The sequence below is a fragment of the Anopheles funestus genome, chromosome 2RL, assembly GCF_943734845.2.
Source record: "Anopheles funestus chromosome 2RL, idAnoFuneDA-416_04, whole genome shotgun sequence".
In the NCBI taxonomy this organism is placed as follows: Eukaryota; Metazoa; Arthropoda; class Insecta; order Diptera; family Culicidae; genus Anopheles; species Anopheles funestus.
Genome location: NC_064598.1, coordinates 9179465 through 9204442, shown reverse-complemented (window position 1 = coordinate 9204442; position 24978 = coordinate 9179465). Strand labels below are relative to the sequence as shown.

General features: G+C 39.6%; 1 protein-coding gene across 1 annotated transcript in view; it reads right to left on the bottom strand.

Moving 5' to 3' along the window:
• LOC125764738 (allatostatin-A receptor-like) overlaps positions 1-24978 on the bottom strand; it is a 63789-nt gene that overhangs the window by 20636 nt on the left and 18175 nt on the right. Inside the window, exon 2 of the mRNA XM_049429303.1 lies at positions 3136-3405. Within this exon, the coding sequence (XP_049285260.1) occupies positions 3136-3405 (270 nt within the window). The remainder of the gene's footprint in view (positions 1-3135; positions 3406-24978) is intronic.

Below are 24978 nucleotides of genomic sequence, written 5' to 3'. Positions count from 1 at the left end.
ACCCCCAACTGCACTGGTCTTGAAGCTGCAAAGCAATTATCATTTTAATGAGATTAAATTTACAACGTGACGTGGTGTAACATGGTGACCCCCCCTTGTTTCGTTCGGTGTCCGATGCACTGGTGTTTCGAAGCATAAAATTGAAATTGGGATAATGGTTGACTGTAAAAATGCCGTGCCGCAGAAATATTCAACGATGCAGCAGGAGTGTGTGGTATGGAAATTTGTTTCACAGTCGGACAACTGGGTGGCATTAGCCACGCCTAACCAGTGTATGGAGTTACTCTTTCCAAACAAACATTAAAACCCTTATTGCAGTAGGGACCTATTTGTTATATTCCAAAAACCGATATGTGTGTGTGTGCAGTAATGCAAACTCATCAAGAGTAATAATGAGTATGATTGTATTTGATACAATTTTTGCTCACTTTTGAGCATTTCATGAAACTGTTTACTCAGCCAACCCACAACTGACCTAATTCAAACATTCTAAAACTGCAACAGGAACCGTTTTTTTTCGCTTCTTGAACATTCGCTATGATATTTGAATAAATTGAATGTGTCGTGCCTTTTCATTTCGGCAAAAATGGATTCATTGCTCGTTGGAGCACAGGTCAAAGTACAGCAAGAATGGCCGTATTGCTAGGATAGTATTCATAAATACTGTACTGTACCATGGAGTCGTACACCGCACAAGCCATTACCACAACGGTGCACAACAGAATGTACACAATTTGCTATACCGTTAATGGATCTCGGTTTATAGGGCTATGATATCAAACGAAACGAGCTGTTCCAGTTGCTTTGTACAGCAAATTTTTGGTCATCCTCAGTTGTAGGTTTCGAAATCTGACGGAAAAACTGGGGACCGAGAACCAAGGTTTTGCCATCCATTAGTTGACTCCGGGTGTAAATCCGGAACACGGACGCATGCCCAAATTGCATGTTCGGACATGGTTTTAAATGAAAATTGTTCATAACTTATTTGCAGCCCGAGCTGTACATAGAGTTTTCCATTTTGAGAGTCTAAATCGAATGTGACAGCTAAGGTTGGTAAGCTCAAGAAAAAGGCTCACAATTATTAGTATGAAGAATTCATGGCTTCGAGAACTCTTTACGTTAAATCAAAATTTCCATTTAGTTTTTATTTCAACTCCGAATGTGTATAAAAATGAATATGACAAATAATGAAAAAAATGATAGAAATTCTATTTTTAAAGCATATAATTTCTAATTCTAATCGTTTCCATTAAATAGTTGATGGAATCTAATTTCCAAACTTCCAATTAGTTTAATATGTGCAATCAAAGGAATAAAGCCCTAGTACGACTAAACTCCTATACCATTGAATTCCACACCATACCACAGCGAGCAGATGCATCCATTCAAAGAAATATCTTTCTTTGAACGATCAAAGGCTTTTATGCATGCACATTCTATTGTTGCTTTCAGGTGCGCAATATTTCATCCGAGGCTATATCCACTATAGTCGTCAAACGAAACAATTCGATTAGACACAGTAAATCCCATGTATTCGATTAATAACGCAGACAACAATCGGCAACACGGACGGCTAACGGACGCCTACTGGTGAATGATTATGAATTTCACTCCACCCGTTTTCGCTTATCATTTCATTTTCCTGTCCGCGCAAGAAATATCAATCAAATGTAATCGGGGTCAGTTCATACCGCGTGCCAGCACACTAATGCTTTGCTAACGTTTTCGGGTCATCAATCAATCACAGTCCATCTGTTTCGCACCGTCATGCTACGGCCAATCGAGCCTTTGATTTGATTTGCTACAATTTATTAAACACATTGCGTATACGATGGATGAAACAGACAAAAAACCGGAGGACGAGGGTCAAACGGAGGCAACGGGTACTTCTAGGTCAAAGGGATGCTCACAAACGGGTCGAACCCTCGGGGGCGTAGGGCTTGACTGGTCAGTTTTCAGGAATTTAGAGCGCATCACAACATTGCCTTCTGCCTACTGTTTACTATCCCTACATTATACCATCAGAACCATGACGGTGATTGAGCAATTGAAATGAAACCATTTCATGGCCGAGACACCATTATGGGATGTAATGTTTTTGCAACAAAACAAAAAAATCAACAACAGCAACTCATCGGACGCTTACAAAAAAGGGAGCTCAAAAATGTTTTCTGTAGAGCGGCTGTAGGCTCTGCTTGGTATGGTAAACAAGGAATTTATGGGCAGAATTTATGGCATTTTTGTGTGGTGAAACCATTTTGATGACCCAAGGCCGGCATTTTCGTTTATGATTATAGCTTGGTACAAGCATTGCAATGATGATAAGGATTTGCCATTCCCATGTGTTTGTTGACCGAATGTTTAAAACATACACATTAAAGTTAAGTTATCGTTTAACATTAAAGGGTTCTGTAATAACATGAGCTTAACTTGCAGCATGAAGTATGTTTGCGCTGTTACGGGACAATGAACAGTTCTTTCATTCCCATGAAAATGGTGAATAACGTTTTCCAACTCGATTCGATATCAACGACTCCATCGACAAGACCAACTTGTATCAATAAATTTATCTCTCCACGGGAGTTGTTGCAATCACATCTGTCCTCCACCGTAGCAAACTACTTTCGATGGTACATTTGGAACACAAAAATAGCTACAAAGCTCCTACAATCGTTTGTGCTGATTGTATTCCCGCTGAAATCGTTCAATATCCTGTTCTGTTGCAAAAGCTCAAAAGAGTTCAGTAACACCTCTGCTCGTTACGCGCAATGGACACATTTCGTTGGCAATTTGCTCATATATTTCGACATCACTTAACTTGTCGTTTTGTGCCACGTGTGCGTATGACAGCCAAGACACTTGCCCGACGACTTACTATTTTGTCACCCGAAATAGCTTGCTCCATACGTGTCCTTTGTTCTCTTTCACCCCTGCCTGGAAGTGGGCTATCATTAACATGGTAGCAATGAAGCAGTACCAATAGCAAAGAAAAATCCAACAACAAAAGATCTGTTCTTCAAACTGTTGACTTCCATTGTCGTACGGTCTTTGCAATGACGCCCTCACTACCTAATGCTCTTATGTCATGGCAACAACATTTCAATCGAGTTTCTTCCCACAAAACCCATTGCTTACCTGTATGGGAAACCATAATGAAGCAAATGCTGCTACCACGACCACCACCAGGCGGGTGACGCGCTTTTTGCCCTTTTTCGATTCTGCCGAACGGCCACCGACCGAACTTCGCCATAGCCGGGAAAGCATCCACATGTACAGGACGCTGATCAGTATTAGCGGCACCACGTACGAGCTAAGGAAGAACGCGATATGAAAGGCGGGCCAGGAGGGGCTATCCTTTTCGAGGAACCCGCACGTCTCTATCACCCGGTCATGGTATTCGAATTTCTGCAAATAGAAAACAAAAAGAAATGTCATACTTTCTTATTAAGTTGTATTGTAAAGAGTTTCATAATAATCTTTAATATAAGTAGAAACTGGTACATACATTGAAAAGAGCATATTAAGAAGCTATTAAAATATTGTTCCATAATAAATTTTCTGAATATTGAAACAAATTACGCTCATCACAACAATGTTGAAATTCCAAAAGTCCTAGAATTCCAGTTCAATTCAACACACAACGGAATTGAAACACAATTTCTAAAGGTGAATCCATACGACGGGAAGACCGTTTCAGGAATGTTTGTTTTTTTCGCTAGGCAAGTGTTACCATTGGTGACAACAATGGCGGTTTGTGGTGAAGCTAAAACCATAAAACAGCAACCACGTACCACATTTTACTGTCAAACATAATGCGGAAGTGAGTATGCAAAAGTTGCAACCAACAACCTTTTGAGAAGCATTTCGTTTCCAATGATCGACGAACAAAACGATTCTTTTTGTCTGTTTGGTTGAAGTTTTTTGTTTGCTTTAAAACTTCAAAACAAACTCATTGCTTCTTTTTTCTTGTTTTTAAAAGATAGAAAGCCAAGAATGTTGCATCCGACACATATCATGCGAGCAGAAGATATTTTCTTTATTAGAACATAAATTGTTATATGAAGCAATACCCTGTGTCTAAGGTGTCTTGCCACGTTCGACCAGCACCGTATCTTAGACAACCTGTTGCTAACGCTTTCGAAGTGTCTGCTCAAGTGTTGTGTTTTACCCGAAAATCTTTTTCATCACGTTCATCACTAGCATGTCATCCGAGTCAGAAGTATCATCACTCCGCCGGTCAAGTCCATTTCCGTCACTTAATTTTTGACCACAAAGACAAATCGTTCGCTTCGGTTCTTTACTCGGCATCAGTAAAAATAATAATCATTATCATTATCGCCATCATCTCCATCGTCATCAACATCACTCAACCGGTGGCGTGATGGCAAAGATGCGCACTACGCCGTACCACCGTAGTGACCACCGGTCGGTCGTCGGGACGTAAATTAATTAATCAACACTTAATATATTTAATTACTGGGCAATAACTCCGTTACCTCCGAAACTCGATCGCACCGACATGGTAACGGGCACATCCCGTTGGAAGTTTTCCTTTTGCCCGCGTCGCGAAAGGCCACAGTCACCGCGAACTTTGGTTTTCGGATCGTAAATCAAAAAAGGGTCATAAATTTTAGCACTGCATTTAATATATCTAGAGTTTTGTACCCGTGTCCCTTGTGCTGATGTGGATGCTATACGTTTTAATAGGGTTTAACTACTTAGAAGATAATGATATTCTGATAGGCTCTGCTTTAATTTTGAATCATGTTATTATAAGCTACACAACCTTTCGAAGTCCTTGGTATCATGTTTCTCCTTACAACTACAACCAAGAAGTAACTACCAAATTAATATTCCAATTTTAAATTATTTTATCCAATTTTCTTACGCCGTACAAGCGTTGTTTGCTATATTTTTCACTTGTATCTTTTCTCATACTAATTAAAAATATCCTTTCTTAAAAGACAAAGTAAGGTAGAAAGCACTCGGATTTTCAACATATCTTTCACATCAAATGTTAATAAAACAAAATACTACCCAAAACCAGATTAGCCCCTGTATTATCCTCCATCATCCTTCTTGGTCCCTAGCCGAAAGGTTTATTCTTCTTGAGATTTTCCATCCTAATAATACTTTTTGGTTCCTTCATCGTTCAAAAGTAATTCTCCTACGGCATTAAATTAAATCAAAATGAAATATTCAGCATGAAATTGATATCACACTTGTTCTTTTCTTCTATTCTTTTCCTGTATTTTCCAAACAGCATCATAACGTTTATTTGTTCAAGTTTGGAATATTTATTGCGGGAATGTTTTATGCTTGCGTTTGTCAAAATTTAAAGTGATATATCCTATTTAGATATGATTGTTTATAACCAGTGTGTTCGTATTTGTACCTTCATCAAAATATCGATTAATAATTAAACAACTTTACGTGCAATATAACCACGATTGTTGCGAAAAAATTACAATCAAGCATTGGCAAGCGTAAAACCCCTTGTACCAACACAGGCAAATGGTAAATGGATGGAAATTGATTCCATTTCGTTAAATTGTCATTCCACTTTTTTGTAGGTTTGTGTGTCGTAAAGAATTTCAGCTAACCATGCCTCGGCGATCGATACGATAAAGCAAATAACCGTACCGCAAACGTCTTCAATTTCAATTCAATTTACCATCAAAAGCTGTAAGCTAAGTTGTGTGAATTCAACGAAACCGCTCGCTATAAAAGCTGCCCACTCGGGCCTGACTGTTGGAATGTGATGATCTTGAACACGTCAAAACCATTCCGTCACGCTTGAATGGCTATCAATCAGTTTTGTTCTTTTTTCTTCTTATTTCTTTCTAATCTAAATTGATCCCACGCAGCTTAGTGTGGCGCAGCTTGTACAAACGATGTTTCACATCGGCAAAACCAACGGATAACGTGACGTGTATAACGAGTACTTTAAACAATACTAAAAGCGAATATTTTTGCATGATACAATTTGTCACAATTTGTCATCAAAAACAAAGCAACCATGTTTGTACTTAAATGCAAAACATCGTTTAAATAAATTTATTGCTACTCATCTTCAAATTCAAATGTGTCACTCAACACCATCTTCATCCTGTATTGGCTTAAGACAAAATTACCTGAAATAGACCCGTTACGATGAGGAAGGCTCATTAAATAATTTATTCATTCCAATAATTCAAAGACCACTTTAACTGGACCGGCACACAACGGTTCTGCTGTCGTCCGAGGAAGCTGCATTAAGATTCTGCGGGAAGAAAAGGTTTCCTTTGTTGGTGGAACTTCAACCCAAAGGATTCGGAATGGTTTGCATGAGAAACCACACCCACACAACAACCCGTCAACGTGATAAAGGAAACAACACAAGATGCGTGGGAAGTGATCAAACGATGTTGCGTAGTTTCATAATTCTTGTGAGCAACTTTCTATGGAAACACGTTGTTTATAGTATAATATTATTGTACTATATAAAGAAAGTCATTCGATCTTCTTATTCACGTGTTGCAATGCTTCGATACCGTCATAGATTAATTATAAGGAATAAAGAACGGATTTCCAGTAATTCATGCAGAAGCTTGCAAAATGCTTGGGTTAAAAACAACAAAGGCTTGAAAAATCATCGACAGCTCTTCAATAATTACATTCAATATGCATGATCACTTCACAATCCAATACTTTACCAAAAAGGCGAGAGTTTCTAGGGTTTTAATTATGTCCCTGTGGCAAAATAATTTCACCGGTATGAATTATTAATTTCATCTTTTCATCTGTTTATCCATTTTCAATGGATCAAAGGCTTGATTTTCTCCAGTTTTAAACCTATAAATTCTTCTCCCATCCGAACTCGTGTCGGTTGTTCTGGTTCTTTATTCTTTTTTTAATCAGCAAGAAATTATGGCATTCCTAACAACATTTATCCTTCAACACGGATTTTGAAATTGTTTACGGTTGTGAAGATGAGAAACTTTAATCGATATGGTGCCAAGGGACATTTTTTTGGTTGTTGTGCTATCATCAACACCACCAGAGAGAATAGCAGCATCCAGAACAAGAAAACTGGAAAAATCCTTAAACATTTTATCTTTTTTCTCGTTGTAAAACACAGAATCGCAATGCTTCTCGATCCTCACAACCAGTCAAATCGAAGAATCAAAGAGAAATTCTCCCTTCAATAGGTTCTACCAATTTCGCTTCGCTAAGGTAGCAGGGGAACCGTATCGGAATGTTGGAACTTCATCAAAAATGGACAGGTAATAAAGTAACATCACGTGCCTTACTCAAGTTGAGGTTCATTCAATTAACCTGAGCGTAGACAAACATTCGTAATCTATTGTTCGGTGAGAATGCTATAATTGGAATCTTCAATTTAAGCTTTCGAAATTCGATTCGACACAACTTCACATTAATGTGTTGAAACCATTTTCGCGCACACACACACGCACGCACATTTCGTAACAGGATTGATTTTCAATTTTCGTAAATGGTCAACGGTTGACTGAAACCAATAAAGGAAGGATGCGCCATTTTTACCAAACACCGTACCAGTCCGAAACGTGTGAAGAATTCGAATGAATGAATAGCCCAAAAATCTAAAATTCGGAAACCTCTCATCTGGTTGGAATCAAGTTACACCATTGGAAGCTTTGTATCCCCTTCCCCCCCTCAACACAAATCACGAAAAAAAGGAAAGTTTAACCGCATCTTTTTCAGCAAAAAAAAGGGAAATAGTTCACACATTCAACAACACAAACCTATTGCATCATCATTCGTTTCGAACGTGAACATCGATAAGTGGCAAATAGTTCGCAAACACGATGCGAAACCATTCGCATTCACTGGCAAAAAAACAGGCAAACAGCCACACCTTGGACGGTTGGTCCATGGTAACAGACACGACATTCGATTTTCACATAAATACACGATTTGCGGACGATATAGCGAATCTCTTACGAAATAAATCGTACAGCTTACGATCCACCTTTATCCTGTGCAGCCATTCAGCCACTCATCGGTCTCCCACTGTCTGGGTCCACCACTCGTATGGAGATGTGATTCAACAGATACTGTTACGAAGCTCTGCACGTTTTGTGTGGTAAGAAATGTGAAGTAAAACTACATGCAAGTGCATTCAAACAAACACCAACATGGAACGGTACAACCCGGACGGTGGGATAAATCCCATTCCGACACGTTCCAGTGGATAGTTTTTAGCAAAAGCGCTTAAAGTGAATGACGTGCAGAAAGGTACCGATGGTGGTAGGAAACCGTAACGAACGTATTGAAACACGAAGATGGTAAAATATATTTCAATTTCCGAACCGCAGAATGTAATCTTGTGCATTTTGTGTGGTTTTTTCCCAGTCCAAGACGTACACTTGGACGTTGGAACTGTATGGTGGGTTTGTCTGGACACACAAAATGACCAAAACGATGGACAGGCGCGAACAGTAAAGAGTAACTCACCATCAACAGCTAGGGCAGGGCTCGCTTGTGTGAAACTAAGCCACCGGAACAGCGTTGAGCGTTGTTACGGACGTGTGAACAATTTGCGCAACATTGCCAATCGTAGCCTTCGTGTTACCATATCAACTAATGCTTGGCTATTCATACCAAAGGTATGAAAATGTGCTAAAGCATTAAACCTTGCAAGCTTTTCCTTGTGTTATCACAACTCTAACAAAACAATAGGAAACAAATAAAAAAACCCCAGATCGACAATTCTCTTTCATAGGTCATCATCATTTACACGCACACACAGCCGGTAAAATCCTTTTTTCCCAGAAAGCTGAAACTACTAATCCACTGGCTAATTAGTGTTGAGCAGCTGAACCGGATCCGAGTGTGCTGCACGCTTATGTTTATTTACTGTTCACTGCGTGCCACGCATGCAAGTCCTCAACTTGAGCATCATTGGTACGCCATTAGCAGCAGCAGCAGCAGCAGGCATTTGCTGAATTATTGGGAGGCAACCAAACGTGTGAGCTTATTGTTTATAGCTGTTCATCTTAAACAGACGGCAGATGGTACTCATCTAGGTTTTGCACTGTACAAAACATCATTGTGCTAGAGCTTAGTGGTTATTTACCTTTCAGAATTCCTCACCGACCTAAATTGGTTGCACAAGTGCGCTCACTTATTGCAGTTTTATGATATCAGATAGGTGGCACACATACACGGACGATATTTAATGATCTCTAATTTAATGAAGACTCCACACTTACTGACGATGTACTAACAAGGTGAGAAAATGTAACACAAACCTTGGTGAGTGTATCAACTCTACGCAAATATTGGAAGTAAGCCTCTTTTGGGGCCGGAACTACTAGAAATGCAATGTTCTTGTTCAGGATATTGTTAACAATATTTATGATTACCGGCAAAACCTAGTAACAAGATCCGTAAGCTTTCGTATCTTTTCAATTAGAAAGGTAAGTAAACCAAAACACTGACTCCCATCTCGGTGCTCCCCACAAAATGCTTGAAATCAAGTAGAACATCTTCACTGCATCATGGTTTCTAAATGTATGCGTAAGTAAATGAGCTCACCACTAAACTCATGCTACAAACAATTGGTCGAAGGACTGCACCAAGACAAAAGAGCCATTCCGAGCAACCAGACACCCAAAGACCGAACGCTGAGCTAATGTTAGAATTTATACATTAAAGTGTGGGTAACTTCTCCATTATCGCTTCGTTCACCAGAACTTGCTATTGTTTCCGGCTACTTGCTACAAAAGCGGCATGTGTCGCCGTAAGGATGGACGCACAGAAGCGAGCAGCTGCTGTGGTGAGGAAAATTTGCAATGCAGATTAGCTTCACTCCATTTGCGCAAGCATAAACTGAACGACAAGTGAAATTTCATCCTACCTCAGCCGGTTTGGACGGCTTCGAGGGTGTCGCCAAATGTACTTACAGCCGCATGACTAAACGATAAAAGGGGTAACACGCAACGTGGTTCGGTTGGCCATAGCTTTAATAAAATTCACCATAATTTACTTGTCAAGAACTTCCCCCCATGAATAATACGCACACGCACACAAGCACATTGGCCCGAGTGACGCTAAGTGTTTGCATGGACGACGGATGATAGCAAACGCTCACGTTTAGTTTCAAGATTCAGAAATAGGAGCAAAGACGACGGAACGCTCAAAACTCAAGCAGCTCTTCGCTTCCTTTATAGACTCGTTAAAAGGCTTGTCGTTTTGTTTAAAGTATGCCCCACCGAACGTTACAAAATGGCTTTGGTAAGCGTGCAGAAAGCTAGCTAAATTATAAAAAAATTGATTGCATTATATTGCATCGAAGGTGGCACTTTACTGGTAGCTAACCCCGTCTATCACTGATCAAAAATTTACATCTCTTCAGTACGAACGTACGCAAAGTCCTTGAAGTGTAGTGTTACAAGTTGAACATTAATCATTACCACCAATGCTTAGCGTTACTGTTTATGCATCAGTCAACCTTTAGACAACAACCATTAGCATTATGAAAATGTAACGAAATTTCATGGAACAACCCCAAACCACTCACCGTATGAATCAATTAAATGGATATCACATTAGTGCATACCTTCGATTCAACTGAAGCAGATAATAAATTATGGATTAAGCGCAACACATTGTTGTGTGATTCGATCGGTCTTGCAACAACTGTGCACAGGTAGGAGTAGGTGGTCCAGTTTAGATTACATTACCATTCGGCTTCGGCCTAACCACTAGCTGACACTAATCACCAGCTGTTGATGCTCATCGTGATAATCGTTGTTGTTGGAGGGGGGAAAACGTACTGCCGACAAGACACAAAAACAATCGATACTAATTAACACTAACAAAATGAGTAGACCTACATGGAACTGAACCGAAGGTAGTGCACACAGCGGCTCCTAAATTAGCTTTCCGTGTGGTAGTGGGTTTTGCTGCATAGAAAATCAATTATCGTGCCTTCTACCACCAAGGGTGACATTAATCGTTTCATGTGAAATCTCTAATTAAATTAACAATATCCGTGTGCAACATTTCTGCTTTCGATGCTGTATCCAGGAGCAAATCACTGATACACACCAGACCAGTACAATCCCGCACTGGCCGGTGGTTACAGCTGTCAACAACAGTGCGCAACAAAACTTTTCATTTTGCAACAAACCAACGCTACTAAGTTGCAAGCCTAGCCTTTGGCGACGGGTTGGCATTTTCTTTTCTTCCTTCTAAGGGGAGGCTAAATTGCTCGCAGCAAAACAATTCACAAGGCATGAGAAAATAAAACACTGTCCAATTTCCGGCACGGATACTAAGCGAAGGTCTTGGGTCGACTTCCTGCGTCGAATTTTCCTGATACCTTGTTTCATCTAGGAAATCTCTCAACGTTCATGCTATGCGATTTTATTTTCTCTCGTTTATTTATTTTATTGCTCACAAATAGAAGGTTGGAGTACGGTGATTACGTTTTAAAGAAAAATGTTACTTCGTTAAATGTTTGGTGACATACTAAAGCAATCCTATGCTTATTACCCCGTCACTACATGCAATTGTCGCTTTGTCCTTAGGAACCTTAGCCTTAGGTGACTTTCAAATTTTTAGATTTTTTTTTATTTTTCATTTTTTTTTATTTAAAGCATTGTTTAAATGAAAGGAAACTTATTTCAACCAATTGGCATTAAAATAAACCAATTTATAAAATTTTGCTAAATTACTCGAAAAAACGGTAAGGCTATAGCCTTAGGAAATTTTCGGGTTTTCAGATTTTTTTTATTTTTTTCTTATTTTTTATGCTTTCTTCTATTTAAAGCATTATTTGAGTGAAAAGAAACTTAGTTCAACCAATTCGCATCAAAATAAATCAATTTTTAAAATTTTGCTAAATTTCCCAAAAAAACCAAGGCTATAGCCTTAGGAAATTTTCGGGTTTTCAGATTTTTTTTATTTTTTTCTTATTTTTTATGCTTTCTTCTATTTACAGCATTATTTGAGTGAAAAGAAACTTATTCCAACCAATTCGCATCAAAATTTTGCAATTTTGCTAAATTTCCCAAAAAAACCAAGGCTATAGCCTTAGGAAATTTTCGGGTTTTCAGATTTTTTTTATTTTTTTCTTATTTTTTATGCTTTCTTCTATTTAAAGCATTATTTGAGTGAAAAGAAACTTATTTCAACCAATTCGCATAAAAATAAATCAATTTTTAAAATTTTGCTAACTTTCTCAAAAAAAACCAAGGCTTTCAAGGCCATTACAGAAAACTGTCATGACGTCTAGTCGCGCTTGGAATAGCGAATTTTAGCTGACGTCTTTTCGACTTTTCGCATTTTTTTATATCGAGTTTATATCGTTCGCAAACGTAAAGTGATTGCTAAGCCTTTAGTGACGGGCTTACATTTTCTATTATGCAATAGCCAGTTCACATTGATAATAGCGATTAATGAATGAGGTTTATGACAAACTCATTCCATTATGATTTTTTTTTATTTTTACACCCACGTGATGGTAGCAGGAGTATATTAATTTTCTTGAGTTTCTTTTTGGAATAGGCATAATTTGGTCAATCAAGGATTATCATGAATATGGATCAATGATTGAAGCTAAGTTAGTTATAATTCTATTTGTAGTGTTCTTCTCGGGATGGAACGTTGGCGTAAGCCCATTAAAATATAAATGAAAATTACTGATTCTGCAGTTTCGCGGACTCTTCCATAGGCAGCCCTTTCCTCTAGGCCTTAAAGTTATTGGAGAAACCACAGTTTGACATCATAATAATCTTCTTGAACACAACTAAGACCCATTGAGAAAGACGGTTGTATTAGTAAAATGAGATCTTAAGGCAGGTGATTTTCACCATTCGATCAGCAAGACCAAGTCAGTCCAAAAGATCAAAAAAACTTTCTTGTAATACTTTTTGATATTTTAAGACCGGAAGACACTTTAACACCACATCCCAAATCACCGTAAATCCTGATGGAAATAACAATTTCCTTTACGCTGTTCGTTACTCACACAAAGATGGTGTGAATTGTCAATACTTATCTTGTTGATTGAGGACCTGAAATAATTGGTTCGCACACCAACCGTTGCCTTCCGGTGACAAGTCTCGACACTCATTAAAAATGCACCGTTGCGTATGCTTCTTGTCACTAACACTTTCAAACTACTCAGATGCAACCGACCATGGTTGACTCTTTTAAATAACAATATCTATTGTATACAGGTTCGCCTTCATCGTTTGGTATGGTTGCTTCAACATCTCCGGAAAACGATGTTGTCACTTTGCCCTCAATCATCAACTTTTGCTTGTGCTGCACTTTACAGACACGTTTATTATGAAGTTGTCGGAACTAAGCTTCTGTTCGAAGCTCTCACATTGCTTTAGACGGAAGAAGATATCTTAAATATGCGGCAAATACGAAGTTTCTTACTCCGGTGTAGAGCCTACGATTCGAATTTCGTTTAAAAATTTCAATGTGTACATGAAAAATTAAGTTATTAAACTTTGAAACAGAACGCATCAACCTGAGCAAACAACTTAATAAAAATCATCCACCATGCATTAAACTTTTACTCTAGCTTTTCTTTCTCGATGAAACTTAAAATCCCAAGAAAGTAACCTTCTCCTATCATCTTTCGTTATACTTATCGACAACAACGGCTAGAGCCTGTCTAAAGCATTTTCCAATTAGCAAACACCTGTTGTTAGCACTTTCAGCTTAGAAGCACCTAAACCTTAAATAAACTACCGCAGCTTACACTCAACGTTCGTGCCCACAAACACAAACTCACACTCACACAAAAATCCCATCCTCTCCCCCCGACGGTACGTTGTTTTCCACTAATCTGTTTTTCCGTCCCATCTTCCAAAATGGATGTTTAATGCACCCATTTCTCAACCGAAGCCTTTTCACTAATAACCATCTCGACCATTTTCCGTTTCGCTTTTGGAAAGCACCTTCGTGTCACAGGTCCCCATCAGTCCTGGCGCGACCCGTACCCCGAAAAACCGACCCATTTCCCACCATTACATCATCGAGCAAAAGGGGGAGTTTTTCCATACCGCAATGCAGCCACACCTCTGTTTTTGTTCCATGAAATTTTGTTACCGTCCCTTTTTTTTTTTTGCTCAACCCTGTGGGACTCGACAGCATCGGCACTACTTAACCTTCCATTTTCCTTTCTTACGGGAAATAGTATGACGAGCAGGAGCAAAACGGAAACCAACAACAAAAAAAGTGGTACAGAAAGAGCAAAACCTTCCAATTTGATTACATTGTGCCTAATTTATCTTGTCCCTGTTATATTCGACGAATCCTCCCTCTAAAGAAGCTTTAACTCCGATGGGTGCAAAGGCTCTCACAAAAAACCGCCCCACAGTTGAAGGGCTAAAAGTTCCAGCTGTCCCTAGATGAGAATAAATGCGTTTCATTTAGCAAAACAGAAAAAAAAACGATAAAATGACCAGAAAACCCAAATTCTGTGCGACCAATTCTCTTCAGCATTTGGCCATTGGCCACACCTGGTCTGTTTTTGGGGCGAACGTTTCAAATGAAATACCTACGGTAATGATTGAACCACCATCATGGTACCATCTTACGCGAGCGAAACCGTTTCCCACCGGTGACACGAATCGAAAAAGTCTTTTCCATCCACAAATTATCTTACGCCACTGCTGTGCACTGGAAATGAGTGGTTCAAAACGCAGCTAGTTTTGCTTAAATCAAAAAAGTTCCCAAATCGTTAAAGTTCATCCTTCACTCTTAATCCGTCTTCAATCTTAGACAACTTAGTTCATCTCAATTGTTTCCGGATTTTCTTGCGACTCAAGTTCTGTCTGTACCGCGACCTGTGCGCGCAACGTTGTAACGAAGCATAAAATGTAACCGTCAACCGGGTGGATCTGGTTGGCGATCCCTAGCATGACCATGAACCGTCCTCACCTTGCCACGTTTTTCCGGAATGGGGTTTAATTTAATCAGCATCGTTTGAGTTTTTCATCCAAGCGCGATACCATGGAACCGGTTTTGTGAAACCGGGACGCGTTCGGGACGCCAAAGGGAAAAGGGCATTTTCAATTAAGATTCGCATCCATTCAAATCGAGAAGCAAACAAATATTTCCCACTGAAGCAGACAGGCAGAGATGGCGGCTGATAGACGGAACGTGCGGCTGCCAGGAACGACCGCGCTCGTTCGACGCACTTGTCTTTGTGCTGTGGAATCGTACACACAGCTTTTGATAAACTAATTAGATGCTGCACGGTAATCAAACGGTCGACATCCTGAGTCGCGCGAGCTGTCGTTTGCAGCGCTGGATAAAGGATGAGTAGTTGTAGCATTTTCATTCCGGCACTCCAGTCCCTGCCATGTGCTCGATACGTTTCAAGTACGTGCTTCACTAGACGATCGTGTCGTAGTGCTGGAGTGCAGCAGTTTACCATGGGTTAATAGAGTGAAGTGCATTCTTTCACAAATCTTTCCAAACGTACTTGTGCTTTTCATCTTTACTAAGATAAAACTCTTTTAAAAATGATGTTTGATGTCATGGCATCAAAATAACGCCAGATCTTGACAGTGCCGAACTTCCCGTTCGTGACATGAATTATTCAAGTTACAAGCAACTGGAATCCCTCTTCGTCACTCTTCGTTCCCTCTTCGTCAGCCAAGTTCAAACTGACACACTTCACACTACAGCAACACTTCTTCCCGCTGGAGTGCGATAGATTTTCCCCACCATTGCGGAGGAGTAAAATCAATATATAATATTTTTCTTCACCAAACATGCTATCATTAGCGACAAAACACTAATCGGTGGTGTATTGCGGAATGACGAAGCCGTAAACAAACAGCACCGAAAGACAAAAACGAATAATGGCGATGGGATCACACACAAATGACGTCGTCGCTACTTTGCGTAACAAACATTTGCGATCATAAATCATTAATATATTATCGATTATTGTCATGCCGTGGCACCAATTCGTCGACACCGTAGCAAAACGAAACATCGCCCATCGCCATCGGTTGCGATGAAAATTCGACGCTTCGGCGTAGATCGTTACCACGGAAATGGGTTAATCGAATTATGAATTACGGGAGAACCGTGATCGCCTGCAGTGGAAGCGTACAGCAAAACTTTTGCCTGGGAAAACTCTGGAGGGCAGGATAAATTATGCCGCTATAATGAACTCATTTACATGACTGTTCGTCTGCTGAAGTCAAGCCGAGTGCTGATTTCGTTGGGAGTGAATTTTGCGTCATCGTTTTATAGTGCGGTGTTGAGTGTTGTGCAACCATTCACGGAACTGCACAGCGGATAATTGAAATAATTATATTTAGGTGTTTATTTACGAAATTATTAAAAAGTTTATTTCAAGCAACATTTACAAGGCAACTCTCTATGCTGTTTTTTTCTTCCATAGTAAAATTATAATCATTTTAAAGTGTACTATAAACTGCAGCAACACAAATACAAAAAAAGCTTCTATAGTAATACGAGCTATAAGTGTGCTTGAAATTGTTTGTCAAATAAATAATACGACGTGCCTCAATCATCCACCCTATATACAGTATAAAGCTGTCATAAGCCAAACACGTGACTGACATTCAAATGGCAGTTTGCTTCTTCCGTCTTTGCATTATTGCGCAAAGTGTGAGAAAAAGTAAAACCAATTCAAAAAACTTGCCGGCTGTAGGTTAATGTTTTGCACTTTTTGGGTTATGCTGCGAAGACAGATTTTTTTTGTTTGTGTTAGCCCCTTCAGCTTCAAACGCTTAAACAAAGGAAAACGAATAGCAAACCTGACAAAAAAGGGCTAAAAATGGTATACGCTTAAAATGGGAAGCAGCAACGAACCACTTCGCGATCGTAAGCACGAGCGGAAAAACGAGCTAAACGAGATCCACAGCCCACAAGCCCAAAGGCTAGGACCACCAAAGCGAAGCGGATGCGAAAATGGAGCAAAGTGCCGTAATTTATAATTTTATTGCTTCGGGAGTAAACCGAAGCCTTTCAACGATTCTTAATCCTAATGCCAGACGGTGTGCTGTGGTGCCGGTTTGATCCCGATTCCGGTATCCCAACGCACTCGACCATAACAATCTATCGCGTTTTAATGTGGGAAAGAAAATGACGAAGAGAGAGAGAAAAAAAAGCACAACCGCATAACCTGCCGCAATTTCGACTTGTTGGAAAGAGAGAAGCAATATATCTTCTTTTTTTTTTTTAGTTTGCTTTATCGCACAAGACTAATGTGGATAATGGTCGAGACGTAACGCCCCACTCGGTAAACACAGTGCGACTCGCTGGCAAGTGTCCCTCGGGGAGTCATCAACGACTATCGAGAATGAATCGAAATGTGGTGCGAAAACGATCGAATCGCCAATCCGGCCGGCGATCATAAAGTTGCGATTTCCATTAAATGCCTGTATTGATACCAGCTATCTGTCGTTTTTTGGAAAATATGCCCAGCTAAGCGATTGTGCTGGATGGATATCGTACCAGCGCTGCTGTAAGGTATGCTGGACACGTCAACCGGCACGCCCACAACCCGGGTACCAGGTTGTGGGATTTGGTAGGGGCAGTTATAGCCTATTTTCACGGTTAGCACTTGTGTCGTATGGAATTTGCAAAATCCGATGAAATTTACTTTTACTCGTAAAAAGCCATTTTCAAAGCTTTTCAGTTGAGCCTCCTGGGGAATTATTCATGTTTTGTTATCAAAATGCGCATCTCTTAATAGGATTATGAACAGATGATGGTGCAAGTAGGGGAAACAAAATTAACGGGAAACCTTTAACCATTTCGATTGAATTAAGTAAGTTGCCTGCATTCGTTAAGTGCTATAACTGATAAAATTTTAAGGAAAAAAAACACTGCTCAAATTTGCTGTTTAATTCAAGGAAACTTAATCCCAAACATTAGCAACCTCATAATGATTTTACTTAATTGCTTGGAGTTTTTGGAACCACTTAATGTGGTTTGTTATGTATTTTTGCATACTCTCAAACGTTTTCCCCAAACGTGCACAAAACCTAAACATTGCCTCATCGTGTACATATCTAAAAATCTCCCTTCCGTGATCGTGCATTCAAAAAATATCAAATATAGCAGTTAAAAAAGAAATACCATTTCGCTCCGAAGCCGAAAATAGGTTACTCAAACATAACCCCAGCGCAACTGGCTACAATTATGCACCGGAATATAAACCACCTGTGGTTTACCTCACTGTGGTACACCACACTGCACTGTTTCATTTCGTAAAAAATTTGTTTTTTGCAGCAGCATCTACAACTCCGATCCCATCGGAACGTGGTCAAATGTAGCAGAGCGTTACAAATCGTCTGCACCTTGTAACCTCACGTCCCGCAACCGGAGCATCCCAATGTCCACGGTGGGTCGGTTTTAATGCAAAACAAACATGATAAAATTGTGTACGATATTGCATTCACTTAATTCTGGGTGAGTTTGGCAGCGATACGGCAACAGACGGGTGCAAACTGTATGAGATAGTTACTGCAGGTGTAGCAAAGCCAGTTCCAGCGTAACTTGCTCTCAAACACAGCATGATGTACATTGCTTTTTAACTGTTAACTTTATCTATGAACTACACGTTACGCTTTCGGAAGTGAAGCACGTACGCACCATCGCATAATTTCCCTTGGTAGCTGTCTTGTAAAACTGAATTGAACAAGCTAATTTATTTTTTTCCGAGATAAACTGCTAAGCTCTTGAAATTATTACCATCCATGTGTATCACCGAGCATGGACTATTCATTTAGAATTTTAATTGCTTATGCAGCCCAAAGCGAGTGTACACTACCGACAGCAAGCGTTTGCCTTCTGGTTATAGTCTCTTCCCCGCTGAAGTACTTTCAAACCCTTTCTCATCACTGAAAATTGTGCTAAAAATAACAAAACAATTTCATCGCTACGAGGACTATTTCTTCTCAAAAATAACATTTTCATCCTAATATCATCCCTCCAAAAAGGAGATTTCACGATCTTTTTGCCTTTGAAAACACGCACAAGCTCAAATGATGTGTAATAATCGGGTTCCTACTTGGAAGCTTTGAAGGCCATATGCAAGAATATTTGCAAATTTAATCCAAAACCATTGCCTCTTTGTTGTAGATGTTTGTTTTGGTACCACATCACCTACGGTAACGGTGCTACGATACGGTTTCTGCGCAATAAATGTCCGTTCCGTAAAAGGTGAAGCACATATTTGTTCCGGCGGTGCTACCAGTTTCGGTCGGCCACCACTTCATCCAACGCTGAAGAGCGAACAATTTTCTGCATGATTTTTCTTCCCTTCTAATGCAAACTGCCTCAATCGTTTCCGTTGTTGCAGCCCGCTTAAAAAAACATACACTGTCAGGAGAAATAACAAGGAAGAAAATCTTGTTTCGCACATGCAAGAATATGCTTCGATTAAAGCATGTAATGTGGCACGTTTATGCCTGACCATCTACTGCGCTACAGCAGAAACGTATAAAGTTGATGGAAAAGATTGACTGTAATTGAATTCTTCTACCGAGCAGCCGCAAGCTGCTAGTGCATTGCAGCAACCGTTAGTCGAGCGAAGGTTTTTGTCGCGTTGAAATTCATTGCTTGCACCGAACGCGTGCTTCATAACGTTAGCCAACACCTTCGTTACAGCATATTTGATCAGCACACACGCTAGAACCACAGCTTTGGTTTTCTGTTTGTTTGAACTACTATATAACGAAGCATCCCAACGGCTAACGGCTTTGCTTGTGCTTCTGAAGAAAATGTTCTTCCGTAAGAAAGTATGCACAATGAAAATGCGTGCCAGTTGCGGTGCTGAGGCAAATTGCATGAATCGTGTTTTGAATTGGTTAATCTGCTGAGAACTTACACTAATTGTGCATACCTTGCATGCAGGTATAATTTACATACTGTACAAAATGATTCATTTCTGACAAACGTTACAACTATCGATTAGCTGCTGGTTTCTTGTTGTTAAGCAGGGAGTTGTGTTTATTAAATTTGAGTTTAAAAAATGCAATGATTTACGCTAACTAGAATGCCACTTTAGAAATACAATGTTAAAAAAACGTTTAAACTCATTAATTTTTCAGAAACACCATGCGCCTCCATTGCATTTAACGAAGTACCATGCGTTTTCATCGGTTTCTTGTAGGTATAAAATTAGTATTTTCTATTAATTGAATTAAATTATTAAGTTTTCGTAACAAAGACAAAATCATGGTTCAAATGTGTGGCTCCATTCAGTAAAGTGAATGTTCCGTTCTAGTATCTCTTCTTTTTTAACAAGAAACCTCGCAAAATGTATCCTTCTTATTATTATTTCTGTCTTATAAAGAACACAAAAACTAGATTAGATTTAGATTAGATAGATTAAACTAGATTAGACTTTTATGAATGTTAGCACTAAATACATACTTTCGAACAAACCACCAAGCGTCTCCATCCGAAGTTTCAAAACACCATGCGTCTCCATTCTGTGTTTCGAAATTTTGATATTATCGATGTCATAATTTACTTCTTAACCAACAAGAACGCAAAACCATCACAAAAATAATAACAATGAACAAATTTAATTTTAACAAAATATTTCATAAACATTAAATTAAATATTACATTAATTTTTAAACAACATAAAAAGCAGACAATCTACGAGATATTTTTTTAGGATTAGGAAATAATTTCCACCACAATTTGTGTAAATATGTTTGCCAATGAAATCAGACGCTTCAAAATCGATTATTTCAATTTTGTAAAAAAAAACGGGAAGCGCCATGCGATAGAATACAAATCAGCGCAAAATCAAACCAAACCATGACAAACGATGATGAATTTACGATCATATCCTTTCGCACCAGAGCATGGTCTGTCATTATTCGTTACATACACTGTAAAATATTGCTTCCCAAGCTCGCACCATGCTGTGTCATACCATCCCCATAAAACCGCATTCCCATGTCGATACTCAAGGTGTTCGGGGGACATTCGTGCGCCGTCATCTTCGCAACGTAATCAAAGTCACGTTTTGCTGTCCACTGCCTTACAAGTCGTTCTGGTGTCCTGTTATAACGAGGGGCCCGCCTCTAGAACGCTGAAAATCAACAGCAGAACACGGAAGTTACTGTGTCTGTAAGGAAACGAAGCCCGCAACAGCGCACGATAAAGCGACCATGCAGCAGCAAAAAATCATCATTATTCTGCCAGTTGGCTGAGAAAATTGATTCCAACCCTCCTGCCTTTCCTTCGGTGTGGTAGACGATCGGTACATCTTACCGGTGTCTCCCGTCCAACAATCAAACGCTTCATTGAAAGCATCCATTTGCCGTTGCTTCGGCAGAAACTTATCTTGTATTTTTCCACATTTTTTTGCATTAAAGAAAAATGCCCGACAAACACTGCTCATTTTGCTCACAAACACGCAAACACACACAAATACACTCCCCAAAATGAGAAAGAATTCGCCCAGCGGTCACGAACGCGTTTCGGTAGTAACGGCACTGCACAGCGACAGCAATTCATTTGATGTTGTTTGTTTTCGCTATTTCGGTCACCACATTTTGTAACATCATTCCGTACCAGCAGTCGCGGCAGTAAAATGTGGTATGCCTTGGGAATGGTGTGAGGATTAGTGGCAGAGTAAGTGGCAAACCCAGCGCGCTGCCGTAGCTGTCAAAATTAACAGCTTCAGTACACATAAATACACCGTCCCTGCTCTCCCTTCAACACCACCCCATCGCAAAGGGAAAGGTTAATCTTCCGTCGTGCGCTTCCGGGTATACTAACGATCTGAAAATTTTCCAACAAGTGACCCGAACCGTTATGCTCTCGGTATGCTCAGGCTGAAATGTATAAAATGGGCTGAAGGTGCAAAAAAAAGAAAGCAACGACGTTGAAACGTAAAACAAGCGATACAATCCGTCGCGGAACGATGCCGCTAAGCTTGCACGCGTAGCGAAACCATCCCATTGCTGCATGAACCGTAAATATGAACAGGCAGCCCGAAGGCTGAGATCAATTTCGATTGAAATGTGCTCGAGCGTGAGGAGAAAACCGGAAGAAAATGAAATTTCCGCACAGCGTGCAACAAGACAGCGGGCAAACGTCCACCCATCCGAAACAAAACCGTGGGAAATGTTATGTCCTCCCTCCCCAGAAAACAGCAAAAAATTGCAAGATTTTGCAGCAGAATAAAAACAACCTGCTTCGGGGATTTAAATTCAAACAACCTGCTTGTGCGTGCTCTCGAACGCTGTCCGTTCCCAAAATCAGAAGTTGTACCACTTGCACCTGATGCCCAGCACACAAATGTGTATAGATTCAGCATTTAAGGTAACAAGGAATTACCATCGGATCGGGACTTTTGTTTTGATGGTAATAGCACTTCAAACTACATGCTCATCGACATTGCAATGGCGATAAAATTTCAGCACCAGTGTGGGATCATACGCAATGGAATGCAAAATAAAATTTCCTTGCTTGTTTACAGCGTACGAATCAACCCGTACCATAAGCTTCTGCTTATATGAAGATGTCGCTAGAAGTACTATCGTCTCGAGCTTTCGAAACAAGTAGACGAAAAAAAGATTATTTTTAACGGCCAACCTTCTGCCTGAACTCGGATGCTTGAGAAAAGTAAAAGCGAACGGTGCTGGAAAAAATATGTTACAATACACGTACCAAAGGCCTTTCGGACCGTTCCGAGAGGTTTTTGGTATGATTTTCTGTTGGTTCGTTTTCCCTGCTGTGAGTTGACAAACAAAAAACACACAATCCTGACCCAACACCCCGTTTCGTTCGGGAGAGTTGGCCTGTTCATCCGTCAGGTTACGGTTAGATGGAATCGTGCATATCACAGTTCAAAGGAATCCTGAAATATGCCCAAAAGGCTCACCAAAACCCATACCCAAGCTGTTCCTCGAAGATACAATGTACGGGTTTTCGGTATGGGAAAGGTCCAAACAAAAACCGAAAAAAGTGGCCCGTCACAAGTGGAAGCACAGTATGTCAACTTTTCAATCACCGACGATTACCTTTTGTAGCGTCTTGGGCCGAAATTTTCTTTGCCCTGATGCTGGTGACGACTTAACAAATTGCCCCAAGCATCTACTATGGCGGCGACAATATTCATTGGTGCTTACGTGCTGCGTGAAGTGGCCGGAAACGGTTTTCGGCCAAACATTTTCAATCTTTCGATTCCCAAAAATCGAGCCATCTGGTTGTATTTGGATTCCTCCAAACCCCCCACTCGACCCCTCTACCCTACATACATCCCCTACATACATACATATATAATCGTTTTCCAACCATTCCTTCTTCCCGATCGGGTTTTTATCGCCGATTTTTTTATTAGCTCCTATCCAAATGGGACACGTTTTCAATATATTGTATTTACATTTTCAATTGTCCAACCAGCGAACCATAAATCAGTGAACACAATATGCTACGAAATACAAACACATCCATCCACACCCACAGGTAACCAATCTAAAATGGTGCGTATTTTGCTCGTTTTTCGTTCCAGTACGAGCTCAATTTGCCTATAATGAAATATGGAATTTTTGGGCAAAATTTTTTTTTATTTTATTGCACAAATGGCTCTTCAATATTTAAATGTCATACTTTTTATTTATTGTGGAATTTTCTACAAACTGCTGAGCGTTTATGAAAAAGGTAAAACACCATTTTTGGAATGTTGTTCCAATATCAATCAACAATAGACAAACATACAATCATCTAGAAATATGCATCACCAATTTTTAATCTCAATCAAAACATATTTCAACGAACGAAAGAGAGATTTTATTTTATTTATTTATAATTAATTATTACGGCTTCGGCCGTATTGTCAGCCTCTAAAGCTGAAGAAGTACATTTTTCACGAACGAAAGAGAGATATGAAACACAAAAAGAAGAATATCCATATAATCCGTAATGAAGTGGAACTAACTATAAAAAAATTATTTAAAATTATTTAAAACAAGAAATAATCGACAGAAGAGGATAAACAGAAACATAAATAAAATGTCAAGCAAAAACGACAGAAAAACGAATACGAACTAACGTAAGACATATGACTGTAGCTAGTCGAACATTCAAAGAGGATATACATATTCCTTTGAATATGTGAATTTAGATTAGTGCTAAAGCAACATAAGAGTATAAACCTCGAGAACAAAAAGAAGAAAAAGAAAGAGAGCCTATATTAAGAGAATGGAAGAATTTCAATCTAATGCACATCATATTCCAAAGAACATGAAACCTCCTTGTAAAATCTTTTGTTTATTTAATTTGAACAAACAATCCACATCGTTCCGCTCAGAAGTAAGATTAATAATGTTCCACGTACCACGGACCTTTTTTTTTGTTTTGTTTGCAATGTAATCTTTTTCACAAAGCACAATACAATGCGTATCAAGAAGAATAACAACAACAAAATAACGCAAGACAGATCAAAAAGATTGACGATTACCTAGAAGCACCATTATCTTGCCTTCTCCGTCTGGTTTGCCATCTGTCATCGTAAGCTCTGCTAAAAGCTTAACTGCTCCCCGAAAGCACCCGTTGTTCAAGGGTGAAAATCAAAAACAGCATCCCTCGGAAACAAACATTAGCATTACAGGTCTAATATTTGCCTGTACTTGTTTGCGGTACACGCAACCCCCCGAACCCCAACTGGTTGTTGCGTTTTTTTTCCGGCACCCTCGTGTGACATTGGTGGCTCATTGCGACCAAAAAAGGGCAAATTAAAAACACAGAACGACCTAAACGATAAGCTCCTACAAAGCTCTGCATTTGATTGCCTCAAGATAGGGAAGGGCAAGCTAGATAAGTACATCTGCTACTGAATTGGAATGGTTTTATGCTGGGGAATAACGCACAGAAAAATAAAACAACTCGCCGGGCAAAGCATACAGCCGCTCGGGGAAATCGTACAAGACGTTTAGGAAAACTCATTTCACATTTCCCGTCCCGGATCGC